The sequence below is a fragment of the Aquila chrysaetos genome, chromosome 2, assembly GCF_900496995.4.
Source record: "Aquila chrysaetos chrysaetos chromosome 2, bAquChr1.4, whole genome shotgun sequence".
Taxonomy (NCBI): Eukaryota; Metazoa; Chordata; class Aves; order Accipitriformes; family Accipitridae; genus Aquila; species Aquila chrysaetos.
The window spans coordinates 42,646,857-42,661,083 of record NC_044005.1 but is presented as its reverse complement, the minus strand read 5'-3'; the positions used below and the strand labels follow the sequence as shown (position 1 = coordinate 42,661,083).

At 45.6% G+C, this 14,227-nt stretch overlaps 1 protein-coding gene across 6 annotated transcripts in view; it reads left to right on the top strand.

Annotated features, from left to right (window-relative positions):
- The window catches only part of LOC115350857 (cytosolic phospholipase A2 beta-like), a 58,161-nt gene extending 48,672 nt beyond the window's left edge, over positions 1 to 9,489 (top strand). For all 6 annotated transcript variants that reach the window (XM_041129258.1, XM_030036905.2, XM_030036914.2 and 3 more), the window contains 3 exons: positions 958 to 1,124; positions 1,651 to 1,837; positions 5,171 to 9,489. In XM_041129258.1, coding sequence (XP_040985192.1) covers positions 958 to 1,124; positions 1,651 to 1,837; positions 5,171 to 5,415 — 599 coding nt within the window. In that variant the 3' untranslated portion in view covers positions 5,416 to 9,489. The remainder of the gene's footprint in view (positions 1 to 957; positions 1,125 to 1,650; positions 1,838 to 5,170) is intronic.
- The last annotated feature ends 4,738 nt before the right edge of the window (positions 9,490 to 14,227 follow it).

Below are 14,227 nucleotides of genomic sequence, written 5' to 3'. Positions count from 1 at the left end.
ACCTGCAGTATTTCTGTGATCAACAGTTTCTTAAAATACTGAAGCACAAATGATTTAAGGCTCAGGGGGTCTGCTCTGGACTTTGCTACCTCATTTTGTGAACTTGAGGAACACTCTTAAACCACTATTTTGATATTTAAAACCATGGCAAAATGTTTCTTATTCCATGGAACTGGAAATGGTACCAGGGGAACAATAGTGGACTTGCTGTCTACAGGGCAGGCTGGTGGGGTTGCTAGCAGAGAAATAAAGAGTCTAGCTATCAGAAACTGTCTTTAAATCGCAACTTGCCAGTTGGTATAATCCCCTTTTGGCTCCTTTAGGTGTTAATGTGTGGTTTAATTAATTTGAGCAATTCAAGCAATTTTAAGCTGTTGGTAGGGGATGCTGTGTGCATGATGTGGTATTTTTTTGCAGCATGGCTAAGATAATTTATATGAGAGATCACTGAAAGCGGGTTGAAGTCAGATTTTTCACCCTGGGAGAGGAGTCTAGTCCCGAGACTGCAAAAGCCAAAAGAGAGCAATGCGAAAGTGCAGTGATGTGCTGCATTTGTTAGATTTGTTGCTACACTGTGAAACTGTTTTTGTTGTTTGCATTTTTCCCAGTTCTTAGGGGAAAAAAAAAATCGGCTAAAGTCTGTATTCTGTGAAAAATCACTCCCCAGAGCAGCTGTGAGGCCAGTGGAGTCTGTCTCTCACCTGCCTCTGCCTGGCCGCCTCACGGCCTGCCTTTGTGAGTGTGCCCGGGGGAGTGTGGTGACAGGACAGGATTGCTCAGACGTGCAGTTTGGAGGGCGTGCTCCTGAGGCCACGTTTGTGGGCTCGCGTTGTGGAGGGAGGTGAGCCTGGTCTTGAGGGCAACCAAGGGGCTGCCCTTAACACGTAGCACAGACAGAATTACTGACTCCTCCTTTCCTACCGATGCACCACTAACTATGTTCAAAATGTTTTTCAGACACCGTGCTGGACTCTTTCCCTAACAATCTGACACCGCTGCAGAAATATCTTTGCCTGATAGATGTTGGCTATTTCATCAACACCAGTGGTGCAGCACTTTTCAAGCCAGAGAGGAATGTAGATGTCATTATCTCGCTTGATTATGGTTTGGGGAATGTGTTCAAGGTGAGATTAACATGCTCCGCTCCTTGCAGCCCTGGTAAAACTCTTCTTGTGTTATTAAAACTTTGAAGTAAGTGGCTGTCTAAGTCTTGATCGTACACTCAAGAGCAAACCAGTCACCGTGAGGAAAGAAACTTCCTTCAAGACGAGAACTATAGAAACCGTTTGGCTTTCTTCTCTGTAGTGGATTGCAGCATGCACTTCCTAGGATCCTCAGGGAATTGCAGTAACGGTTGCTGGAGAAATGACCTTGATCTCTCCTGGTCTGTCCTCATGACAAATTCTAAGGGTGGCTTTTGGTCATTCCCTCTAGCTGTAAAAAACATTATAGGGTGATAAGAAGCATCTTCTGACTTGTGGTGAGTGGTGGCAGAAAGTAGGGTTATACTGTGGCTGCTTTGGACTACACATTCATTGCAGAGTGATTCTAGGGACTGAATTAAGTTGCCACAGTATTTCTGTGATACCTCACTAAACCTGATTCTTGTCTTAGTGTTAGCTTTAAGGCAATGACATTCTGTGTCCACAGCAATTAGAGATGACATACAAATATTGCAAGATACAAAAAATCCCATTCCCCAAAGTGGAGATAAGTAAAGAAGAAGAGAAGAACCCAAAGGAATGTTACGTGTTTTCGGATGCGGAGGACCCCAGAGCACCCATAGTAATCCATTTCCCCCTGGTGAATGACACCTTTAAGGAATTCAAGGAGCCTGGTAAGTTCAGTCAACAAAACTATACTTTCTAGTTGAGTTCGGGCCATTTGTCTTTCCACAGCATGGATCTTATTTGTCCTTTGTAGCAATAATTTTAAGCAAGGGCACAGCTTTTGTGTGAGTGAGACCATCCTGTCTCCTACACATCACAGTCATACATGTATATTTGCCTCTTCCATTGAGCTATGAATGAGCATGCCCACTCACCTGTCAGGCCAGGTTTAGGTTACTGCATTCAGCTCAAAGTGCATGAGTTTCCACCATGGCAGAGCAGGAGCTGTCAACTCTTTTCCTGTTAACCTCATCATGTTAACCTTCTCACCAAAACTGGGATTGTGTTCCCCATATACAGAGTGAAACTGTTTCTCTCATCCAGTACACCATGATGTGACAGAGGTAGCTGAGGCAGGTCCATGTCTCTACTGATTTGCCTCCACGTACCGCTCAAGAGGCAGGTTAGCAAACCACAGCAGACTCAGTGATGTTGAGTAAGACACAGGACAGAACAAGGCTTTAAGCCACAACTCACCCTGCAAGGCATACTGGAGAAAGCAGCACTTGCAATGGTAAGATGTTGGGGAAAGCATAGGGCCAGAATTCCTCCTCGATCTAGAAGAGACTGAGAACATCTGCCAACTGCTTCTTCCCTCAGCTTCCCCCCATCAATTTAAGACCTAGCAGTGAGCAAGCAGCTGGGCGCTGGTTGCTTCTCCCATACTCTCCTGCCTTTGTGCCAACCACCATCTAGATGGAGAGAATTAGCAAGTCTCTCCAGCAATAGTAAGAATGATGTTTGTGGCCCAAGAGTCAGAGCAGAAGGAACAGGCACATGGCTGCTAACAGCTGGGTCAAGCAGTTCTGTTGAGAACATGTTCAGAACAGTAAATAGTAGGAGGTGGAGGGGATGCAATGTTTAGTTGGCATAATGGTAAGAAGCATGAAAGTTACTGATCGTCCTACCTCGGCCAAGGCATTTATATGGTGTTGTTGCAAGCATTGTGGGAGAAGGAGGTTACTTGCTTTATTAAAAGACAGTGAATAGAAAAAGCTGCCAGAAAAGCTCTGTTAGTCTGTGGTGCACACAAGGGAAACCCTGCATTAGCTCACAGAGAAGGGCCTTGTCCTGTACTTGCTGAAAAGCTTTGCGCATGAGTTTGGCAGCTCTGTGCACATGATTAACAGACAGCAAGACCCTAAGCGTCCCAGGTAACACAGCTCATATCCTTCCTCCCTTTCTCCAGGGGATTCAACAACAAACGTGGCTTTGCCATGGGGACATATGCAGTTGGGTTGGTTCCGTGGTGGAGGCCCAAGAGACCCTGGACAGTGGGATCTGCCCTCAGGTGTTGTCTTTGAATGCGGGCACGAAGCAGCAAAGGCCACGTTAGTACAAGAGACCCCCAGGATAGACTGGGTTTTTCCAACAGCTTGTGGGATACTCTGCAAACATCAGACAGGCAGTATCTTGTTGGTGCCTCTGCTGTCTGACTTCCTTAACCTGAGACCTTCCTCTGTGCTGGAGCTCTTACAGCAATGAACCCTGCAGTATCTCACACACCACCTTTTGAGCTATCAGGCCATGAGGAACTTCTGCTCTCCCTCGCTACTGCTCAGCACAGCAGACAGAGCGTTATGTTGTGGTATTGGGACCACAGCAAAATGGATGTCTCTGAGGGAGCATTTGGGGAAGGTTATGAACAGCAGCAAAACAGGTTAAGTAAAGCTCCTTTTCTGTTATGATGTTCACCAATGCTCAGAGAATATGTGCAGTAAGAGATACACCAGCAAAATCACGTTTAGAAACTCTATGGATGAAGAGAAGACATACCCAGTAGAGGGAACTAGGCTTGTTCGGTGGAGGCTGGAGATGGCCCAAATGGCAATGCATAGTGCGATACGGCCATCGAGCAGTGGCTAGCAGGTAAAATAGGTGAGTGTTTTAGAGTCTCTGTGAATGAAAGATGGATGAGATTATGCAGAGCAAAGCAGCTGCTGCAGCTTCTCAGCGCTCCAGGCCCAAATTCGTGAGCTGTGATGCTCACCTGCGTGTTCCGAGCAGCCGGTGACTCATCAATCAAGCTGACAGCCAGCAACTGATGTGGGTGGTTGGGGGAGGAGGGTACTTGGCAACCTGCTTGCGTGGATTTCAAGTTTAACAGTGGAGCTTTTCATTTCTAGATGGCTGAGAGACACCTTGTGGAATGTGGGTACTTATTTTTCTTGCTTTTAACTATTTAAATTCTAGAAAAGAGAATCAGCTTGTGAAGTGCCCATTTACAATGCAACTATAGACTGTGCTTTTCTGTGCTTGAGGCAGATGCAGCTGTATCTGGATGTGGATAGCACAGATAATATGGCTGTGAATATTGGGAGGCTCAATGAAGCAAAACTGGGACATTTTTAATACAGCCAATTCTAGTGACAGCCTGTGCCCAGCACCCTGAGATCACACTGCCCAGAAACCACTAGGTTAGACTAAAACTTTCTATGTCTCAAACAAAATTCTTGTGTCGTTTTCATGCGGTTCTGGGAGACATCATAAGGAATATCTCAGCAGTGTGTTTGTAGCCCTGCTGACAGCCATCTCACAATACACGTGTGGTTTGGGCATATTTGGTTCAGACTGCAAAGAGATAGGTAAAAAACGGAGAAAAAATGTAACTCTCAACATTTTGTAGAAGCATAAATATGAAGCTGCTGCTGTCCCTGGTGGAGGTGATTAGGGTGTCCTTTTAAGCAAAAAGATTGACCTAAGAGGGAGGATGGATGTTGGCAACTCCAAGAGGCTGGGTTAACCTGAGACTGAGTTGAAGGATGAGGGGCTGATGTGGGGTGCTCTGTTCCCTCCGCACCTCTGCACTCTGCAACAGGCAATCCCGCGTGGTCAGCATCACAAGGCCTCCTTGTATGTACTAGGTTGTCCACTCGCTCTAGCTGGCAGATGTGCTCTCATCACCGTTAATCGAGGTCTGATCGTGGATTTTGAAAGGTGTTCCGGGTGTGTGGCTTGACTGAGAGTCAGACTTACAGGGTTTGGGAAAGGATGTGGACCCAGCGGCACGCTGCCCAGGAATGAATGACTGTCTGCAGGGACAGGACAAATCCTGCCAGCCCTGCTGAGGGATTTCCAGGTCTGAGCTTTAGCAGGAGGGGGAAGGAGGAGCGGCTGGGAAAGCTGACCAGGAATGGCTCTTTCAAGCTGTGGAGGGGTGCAATCTTTCCCGGAGGCTGTTTTAAACAGCAGGTTCTGCCAAGTAGATCAGTCCCCTCCAACACCATGTGTTTTGTGCCCCAGATTTAGCTCACTGTGGTGGCTTTTGTCTTTCTCTGCAGGAGTAAAGCGCTGTCTCTCAGAGATGGAAGAGGGCAAAGTAAATCTGGAGAACAACTGCTCACCCTATTACCTCATTAGGCTAATCTACTCCTCTGAAAATTTTGACAAACTTGTGAACCTGAGCAAATACAACATCCTCAATAACAAAGACCTGCTCCTCCAGGCAATCCGGAGTGCTGTAGAACGGAGGAGAAGCAGCAGGACTGGGAATCTCCCCAGCCACTCTGGAGCTGGATACCCCTAGGCTGGGTTTTTGCAGTGTTCCCCACTGAAGGCTACGACAATCACATTACAACACATCACAGTTACGTTATAACATGTCACAGTCACATTATAACACATCACAGTGTTCGTTATTTGCAGGAAACTGAGGAAACCTGTACATTTCTCATCTTGCCTTGTTCAAGTTCCTAGCTTTCAAAAGGGTTTATTTAATCTCCTCCCCCCAAGTTTTCAGACCACGAGAGCCTCACACTGTCGTCTTACTTGTTAAGAAATTATGGTCCTGGTTAGCAGAGACCTTCTGGGATCTCCCTGGTGTTATAGAATATGGTGGTGGTGATAGTGATAGTACTTCATATGCGCCTGTCCCCTCAATCCTGAGCCCATTGTCGGTGTCTTTTCAATGCTTTGTTACAAACCAAGTCCTGGCCATTTGCATTCAGTAATGTCCAGATTTTCAGATAGGCTGAGCAACTAGAATTTGCACTGAATTGGTGGGCTCAGCTTTGAAGTCAGGCCAAAGAGTCATATATATCTGTGAACAACGGCCAGACCGCAATGTGGACAATTGCATTCTGTCTGGCTGATTCCCCTTGCTGATATAGAAATTATTCCTTTTTTCCATTCCCCTGCAAGAGTTTGGCACAGAAATGCTGCACCAGACTGCCACGAGCTGGGCAGTTACATTTCAAAGAGAGAGGACATTAGCTGCAGAGAGCGAGTACAGTTCTTTTGAGCATTGGCTGGAGAAAAAATTCTGCATAAGAAATGAGTGATTATATTGATTTATACAGGTAGTACCTTTACGCATTAAAATGTCAAGAGCCTGAAACAAGCTTTTGATACCAAAAACTCGAGGGGAATAATTACAAGTACATTTAATTTAATAATCATGACCAAGACATAAGCTGGTGCTCCTTACGTATGTAAACTGAATGTAGGATAACATAACTCACTAACAGAGTGCATAGCCATTGTATTTTCACACCCAGAAGATTTTTTCCCTTTACAGTCTTCTATCCCTAACTTCATAGGCAAGGTATTTTTAATAGGTGCTACACTAAAATAGAGCACAAATAAAAAAAGGAAATTCTTTATTACACCTCCTTGCTGGGGGAAAATACTTGGAAAAATGATGCCTGGTATTCATTTGCTTTGGAGTGCAGTGAGAGACTTTGCCTTGAACTAGGAGCTCGGAACATCTTTATAGCCCTCCACTATATTAAAAAGATGGTAGGGAAGGATGCTGTGCAATACAAAACAGAGCTCCACAGAAGTCAGAGAAGTTTCCAGACTTCCTAACACTGAAGGATTTGGACCTGCTTCTGGCATATTTAATCCAAACACAGCATATTCATCGGACCACCAAGGAAAATCTTATACATTTCTTCTGTGTTGGAAATTTACTTGATATCTAGAATTTTACTTGAAATCCAAAATTAGACAGAGAAAGAGAAACAGGGGTCTGCCTTTTTGGTATATGCAGACAGTATTCAAGCTCAGAGGGAGAGCATTTACAAAAGGCTTCTTTGCCTGAACCCTGCATCTACTAAATGCTTCTGCTGCTGCAAGCAATGGCAACGAATAAGCTCCAGCAATATTCCTTGTACAATGCCTATTTACTGAGCTAAGGAATACCATGCAAAACCTGAGGAGTCTTAACAGCTGGAATGCAACTGTACGACTGAATTCAGACCATGAGGAGATAAGAACTAATCGGATACTGGCTGCAAGGAAAAAATAAAGAGCCATTTTGAGCTGAAAGGTGAGTCGGCAGCAGGGTACTATCCCAAAAGAGAGAGTCCTACCAGCAGGATCTGCTACCTTCGTGTAGGAGAGCAGCACGTCCTGGCACAGAACGCAGCGGTGCAGGTATATGCACATACAAGCACATGCGGCTGTGTGCACCGTTTTCGTGCTCCTCTGGCTGGTCCTATGAAGAAACCCCTTCCTATAACCTGCTTGCGCAGAACAAAACCTGATTCCAGCAGGACTGTGAAGAGGCTGTGTGCTCCCACGTCCCGTGGCCTGGAAAACCCTGATTCACCCGGGGTCCACCGCTTGGCCCCATAGCCAGTGGGTGTTTGACCCCCTGCTCACCTTGGCCGGGCAGCAGGAGCAGAAAGGATGGACAAGGAGCGAGTGATGCCGCCCGTCTCCGTGCCCTTACTGCGTTGATGCGCTTGGGGCATCAAATTATTGCTTGTGTCTGCCAGCATTAAGCTGTTACACAGGAGGTGCAAAGGGCTGAGCTGGAGGAGAGGGCTGGGGGCTGAACAGCTTGTGGGGAGTCTCAATAATAGCAGCCGATAGCAGCTTTGCTGCTGCAGTGGTTAAAGGACTCGGTTCAGTCAGGGATACTGGTGTTCTCTGCAACAGACTGGCATTTCTTTTGACCAATTTAGGTCAATTTGACCTTTCTAAACCAATATCGAACTGAAGCTGGAAGACTTGGCCTTCAGGAACAGAGATTCAGGGCACCCCCCGCCGAGATACAGCAGATTCGTCAGGAACAAGACCACCAATGATGTTACGGAATTGCCTTTCGTTTACATATCATCCATATTGTAAATAGGAACACTGTTTTACCTCATGTACCTAATTTTTATGCTCTGCTGCTGCAAAAAGATATCCCTGTTTTGTTCATGGGCTACAGCGAGTGATCCGTAACCCTCGTGAACCTCGGCAGCACGTGCCCATCAGCGAGTCAGCTCAGCCGCGCTGAGAAAATCGGGTCTCTCTAAATGCTCCACAGACTGATAACTGGGGCGTGCTTGATGCATTCGTAGTGCTGCTAATGCAAACAGAAATGCCCACTAAAATGTGAACGAGCCAAAAATCCCACAGGGTTTTCAGGTAACCCACAGTCAGTGGAGAATAACTTTTCTGAGGGACTGTTAAACCCTGTTATAGAGTGAGGGAGGGAGCTGTGGGTAGGGAGGGAGGTGGGAAGGTGGTGTGACTCTCCCTTTGCCAGGAGAACTGTCACCCAAGGTTGTGCCAACGCTTAAAGTAGAGCCAGAGACTGCTGTTTAATCTTGCAGCCCAGAGGCTCAGACAAGCATGTACCCCTTGATCTCCTTGGGGCCCCACGTGGTACCCCTGTAGCCTTAAATGATAATAGTTTTTTTAAAATATATTTTTGCATTTCAGAACCTGAAATTATGTGAGGGCTGTATCGTTGCCCATCAGAGTGGGTTTTTTTTGTTGTTGTTTTGGTTGGGTTTTTTTGGTTTTGTAGCGTGACATTGAGGGAGCGTGTCGCTGGCCTGACGGGGTGGCAGGAGGACCTGGAGGGCATTTGTGAGGGCAGAGGCTGCTGGAGGACTCTGCAGGGTGGAGGGACCCACACCTTATCCATGCTTGTCCAGTCTTCTCCACGCAGCTTGTTGGGAAGCGGTGGCTGGCGCGTGCTGTCCCCCAAAGCGCCCCTAGGCTCTGGTTCAGAGCATGCTAATTTGCACAGCCCCAAACCCACAAAACTATAGGGCATAGCTGCAGTGACGTACGGCTGATCAGTGACCTGCGCTCAGGTCTGCTCCCTGGTCCTTTTTTCCTTTAGGGTGTACGTGGAGTCTAAGGGAATGGACCACTGAAACGTCGTGTGTTTGTTCCCCGAAGGTTGTATGGTTTTTCCCCGAAGGTTGTATGTTTCTTCCTTGTCCCCAGTCTTGCCTGGCCTTGTGCCACATGCTGTCGAATGGCTGTTTGAGCGGAGTGCATGAAAACCAAAGCAGGCACTGTAAGGAGAAAGCTGTCTCTCTGCATCTCACCATAAAAAGGCATGTGTGAAAAGGCACATGGCATGCTTATAAACTGGGCCTTGCTGTTCTGGCGTTATGTTTGCTTCACCACTGAAGATGAATGCATGTGCGCAAAAACCTCATCATCTGAAATGCACCCCAGATCACTGCTCTCAGATGAACGTTTTGCTGGACCCCCCCCCCCCCAGATACAGGGCTTGCTATCTGCTGCCAAACACAAAGGAAGCAAAAGTTTGTTCTTATAACTGTTAGCTACTCTTTATAGAAATTGCTTGCTTGTGTCTTTTAACTGTTTAATAATATATTAATTAAAAATAAAATATTGCAAAGGAGCACCAGACCCATGACAGTCTTTATGCGCTTAAACACAAGACTACATTTTTTCCCAGTTATAGTAGCACTACATATGCTAGATGCCTGCTGAGCACTTTGTAGGGCATTTATAGTTTCAAGATTGAGTGGAAAAATCAGAGGGAGGATATTCTGGTTTACAAAGGCATTGAAAGCTTGGAAAAAAGTGGAACAAAATCTACCTCCTGCAGTAAAACCCTCTTCAGTGGAATGGCACAAGGCAGGGCAGGAAAGCAACTGTACTGGGCCACAGCCAAGGCACAGCTTTATTTTGCCTCTTGGTGGTTTGATTTAAACGTGGACAGAAGCCTGCCTTTCACTGAACTTTACTGTTATCAATTAAACGGTGAGTTTAAAATACCTAAGTTTAAAAAAGAAAAGGTTTTTATTTTTTTTTGTAAAAGCAGTTAAAAATTATCAATAAAGGAAAACGCACTAGTTTCCCATTACTTACTTTCATTTGCTGTATTTTTTGTGACAGGCAGTGGCTCCAGCAGAGGTACAGCAGATGAAAGAGCTGGACTAGCCAAAAAAAAAAAAAAAATGATTAGATCACTTTGATGTAAGTGACTGATCTGAATCAGTCTGAACACAAATTTAAACTCTCAATGTTGCATGTACCCATAAAATATTTACATAAACTCAGTGTTGCGCACTCTCCATCCCTCCCACTGGAAAACTAGTCAATGCAGAGAAGACTGTAAGCAACAAGCAAGAGTCATGCTTCAGTCTGGCTAAAAAAGGACCACGGCTGAAGTCCTTGTCAGAGGAGTTGTTAAGGACTTGAAGCTTTAGCTTCCACCTGTCAGGCGAGAGCCCCCAGCCGCTATGCTGTCCTGGGTGAAAAAATGCCATTTCTCCCCAGCTTCATGCTAGGTAACTTTTCTTTGGCTCAGAAACAGAGATAAGTAGGGGAAGAAAAGATATTCTTCTTCATGATTGCACTGTACCTTAACAAGTGGAGTCTAAAATCCAAATGCTTGCATGAATAGATAGGTATTTAAGCAAAAAAAAAGGGCTAAACAGGTCCCATGCTGGAGGGTTCATCTGATCGCTCCTTTGTTAGCCTCAGGAGCCTGGGCTCAGTCTGGCATGGCAGGACTTGAGTCTGCGTCTCAGGTGAACAGTCTCAGTGCCATGTTATTTTGAGTTGCACCAAGAGTCTCTTTCTTCCCCTTTTGGATCTGCTCTGCTTCATCCTGACTGCTGAAAAAAGAGAATTCAGAATCAGAGCTGAAACTGCTGTCTATGAGCCCACTGCAGGGGGTGGACCTCCAGACGTGAGCGTGTTTGGTCTCTGGACAAAAATGCATGCCCAGCTTTAATTGCATCCTGCCACTTTCCTATATTGTTATACCTCTTAGGCATAAGGATTTAAAGTACATGATGATGAGAATCCCAGCTGAATCCTCTTGCATATCCAGGCTGAGGCACAGTAAGAGAAAACACAAAGCCACCAGCAGCCCTGTGCTGAATGCTTTTCTTCTTCCAGGCTTGGACTTCTCCCTGGAAGAGCACTGGCAGTTATGCCTCTGCTCGCGGGGAGGAGCTACATTTCTAAAACCACAGCAATTACTGAGTTTTCCCCTCTTGAAGAGACAGGAGGCTGTCCACAGCTGCTAAAAATTTCCAGGTACAGCATGTTGCTAATGCACCAATTCTCTTAAGAGAAAAATAACCTTCAGCAGCCCCAGTGTATAGAGAAATATTTCTTTTGTGGTCTAACGTGCATTTCAGGTCAAAACCTCCACTTCCCAAAACAAGTAAACCTGTCTAACCTACAGTGTACAAACAAACAGTCCTGCTAAATTGTCCCTATCATCATTTTTAATTGCTTTGGGTGCCAAATTCTTTTGGCTAACGCTGGTAACGTGCCTCAGGATTGCCCTGTGCCACGTACAGTCCTCCAGGGACATGCATGGGCTGGGCCTGGGCAGGACTTAGGGCATCGGGGTGGTCAGCAGAACTCATTGCTGTGCTTGCAGATCTTCCCTGGGGAAGTAGGAAAGCTTAAGGCATTTAAAGGTGTTCTGGGGAAAAGCATGCTATTCATAGACATTGAATTATACTAGGTAGATAGGGGTTTGGTTTGGGTTATGGGGTGGGGACACACACGCTTGCTTGGTAACTCCATGAGTTTCTTAATGTCGCTTGCTCAGAGTCCTTGGAAGAACAAAATCTGCGTGTCCTGGCTTTCACCCTCCCAGACCAACAGTTACCATGAAATTTCTTTTTGTGGGAGCCCAGGACTGGAGCAGTCTCATACACCTAGCCCAGATTTCCCTGCTGGAAAGGTGTAATAAACATTTAACCCACTGCACTTCTATGATGTCCCATATTTAAGGATGCAAGGGTTTTCCTAAAGCCTTATAACAATTTACTGTTTGGTACCAGAGGAGAGAGGAAGTAGGCAAGAGTCCTCCCTCAAGAAACAGCATGCATCTTCATATTATAGTCCTGCTGTGAATAGTTTAGGTATCGTCCTACATGGCCAGGTCTCTTAATGCTAATGCCAATGTATTCTATTCAGGCAGCAAGGCACTTTGGGCAAAGATTTTAGCTTTCTGCTTCAAGCATTCACAACTAATTAATTGATACGAGTACTGCAAGTAGCATAAAACTGTGACTGTATGTAATGATAAACTACCAACCAGTGTATATTGATTGCAGTGTGACAAATCCAGGCAGAACCTTAAAAGACCCATGGGCATATGGAAGCAGCGGTTTTAATAATGGTAATGACATTGTTAACAGAAAATATAATCCACATTCATGGGATATAAACCATTTCCTGAAGGTAAAAGAGTTATTTGCAGGAGGGAGAAGGAAAGAATTAAGTATCCAAGCACAGAGCGCAATCAAGTTAAGACTGGAAAGCCAAACTGATCTCAGTGCCTGAGATAAAACTACGTGACATTCTTTCAGTTTGTTCCTAGCCGATTCCTGGCAGCCAGCGCTGCCGGGAGATATATGGTCAAAATAAAAGTCTGGTAATTTTATTTCCGAGCACACTATCCCCTTCTTGCCAATGCGTCTCGAGGGAGGTCCTCCTGCTGTTGCTGTAAAGTGCAGCGTGTATACCTCCTCGTGGCCTCTTTGGGGTTTCTGCTGGGAAAGCTTCTCTGGGATAAACGGTGTCGAAATGTCACACACGCACCCCAGCTTAAGAGCCACAGTTACTGTTGGTAGTTATTTGAGTCTTATTGAGCAACGGCAGCTTCTGCCTTGCGGGAAGCAATGGCTTGAGCCACCTAAGCTGCCTCCTCAGTGCGCCGCACAGTGCCGGGACCTAAGCGTGCCGGTAAGGACACGGGACTTGACATGTAGGTGCATGGGGATGAGGCAACAAGAGCTGCGCGGAGGTGGATGGAGTCCTCATTTGGGATCACACGGCACATGAGGCTTCTGCTTTGGGAAGCCAGACTTAGTAAAAGCACAAAGGCCTGGGCAGTCCAGCTGGTGAGATCAGCAGGCCACTACATCGCTCCTATTAGGAAAAACATTGAGACACCTACACTACAATGTAAAATGCTTTAAGGCATTGCCCCTGTAACGACTGGTGAGCCCCAGCTTACCTGTGGGTGTGGATGCCTGGAAACCCAAACCCTACTCATTCTTCAAATAACATATTTGCAATAATGTGATAAATGCTTACATATAATAATGACAGGCTTCCATCTCATGAGCTACTTTTTTCAAGCCCTCCCCCTCTCATCCCTCTGGCAAATGGCAAAGGAGATGTTTACCTCTTTATTTGCCCATTATAGGGTTAGATGATACATTGGCAGGTGCAGAAAGACAGGCTTACACTCTATAATTTAATCCCATAGCCTTTTGCATTTTTAATGTGTGAATCACTTTTCAAAGGTTGAACATCTTCCCTGCAAGAATCTGGCAAACCCTGAAAAGTTCATTTTATTAGGAAATAACTGCTCTCTTACTTGCCTTCTTCCCAGGAGTGACACTCAGGTGGCTGCCAAGGGATTTTTGTTGGATCATAGAGTGAGGTCGCTCCTTACGTTCAGTTGCTGTGACTTCGCAGAGTGCCATTCAGAGCGCTATAAACAAATCTGTTACGCCGAAGCTGCCCTAACTGTGCACAGCCAGTTCAATGGATCCTTTACATCAGCACCTCAAGGCAAAAGCACGAAGCCATCGTAGTACGGGACAAAGCATTAAGTGCAATTATCTTTCATCTGTGGATCAGGTTGCAGTTATTCTTAGACTGGTCTCATCTAAGACTACAGTAATGCAGTTTAGAATGACTGACAATCCCTGGGAGAGAGGTACAGACCCGACAGCATCTAATTCCACTCATTTGTCAGTATCAAGCTCAAACAATTTAAAGACTGAAATCTTTTACAGGCCTGCAGCTCTGGCCACCTGGATTGTTACAGTTCAGTTTCTGAAAATGGTGACAACTCTTTTCTGCAAATTGCTTCTGTTGTGATTAGATCATCATTCCCCTCTCTTGGTATATACTTTTGACCTGCTGTCTAGTTTCCAATGCAACAAAGTGTTGTGAAAGGAATGAAACCATTTTATCCAGAAAAAAATCCCTGCAGGCCATGTTCTTATTTCACAGTAAAAAACTTTTTAAAGACTTTTTAAAATTCCATTTGTGTCTCTACCATTCTGTCAGGCGCCGTAACTTCTTTAAGTGGGGTCAGCGACCTAGTGCGGGGCCTCATCTTTACACTCTGGTCCTCAGTCTTAGCC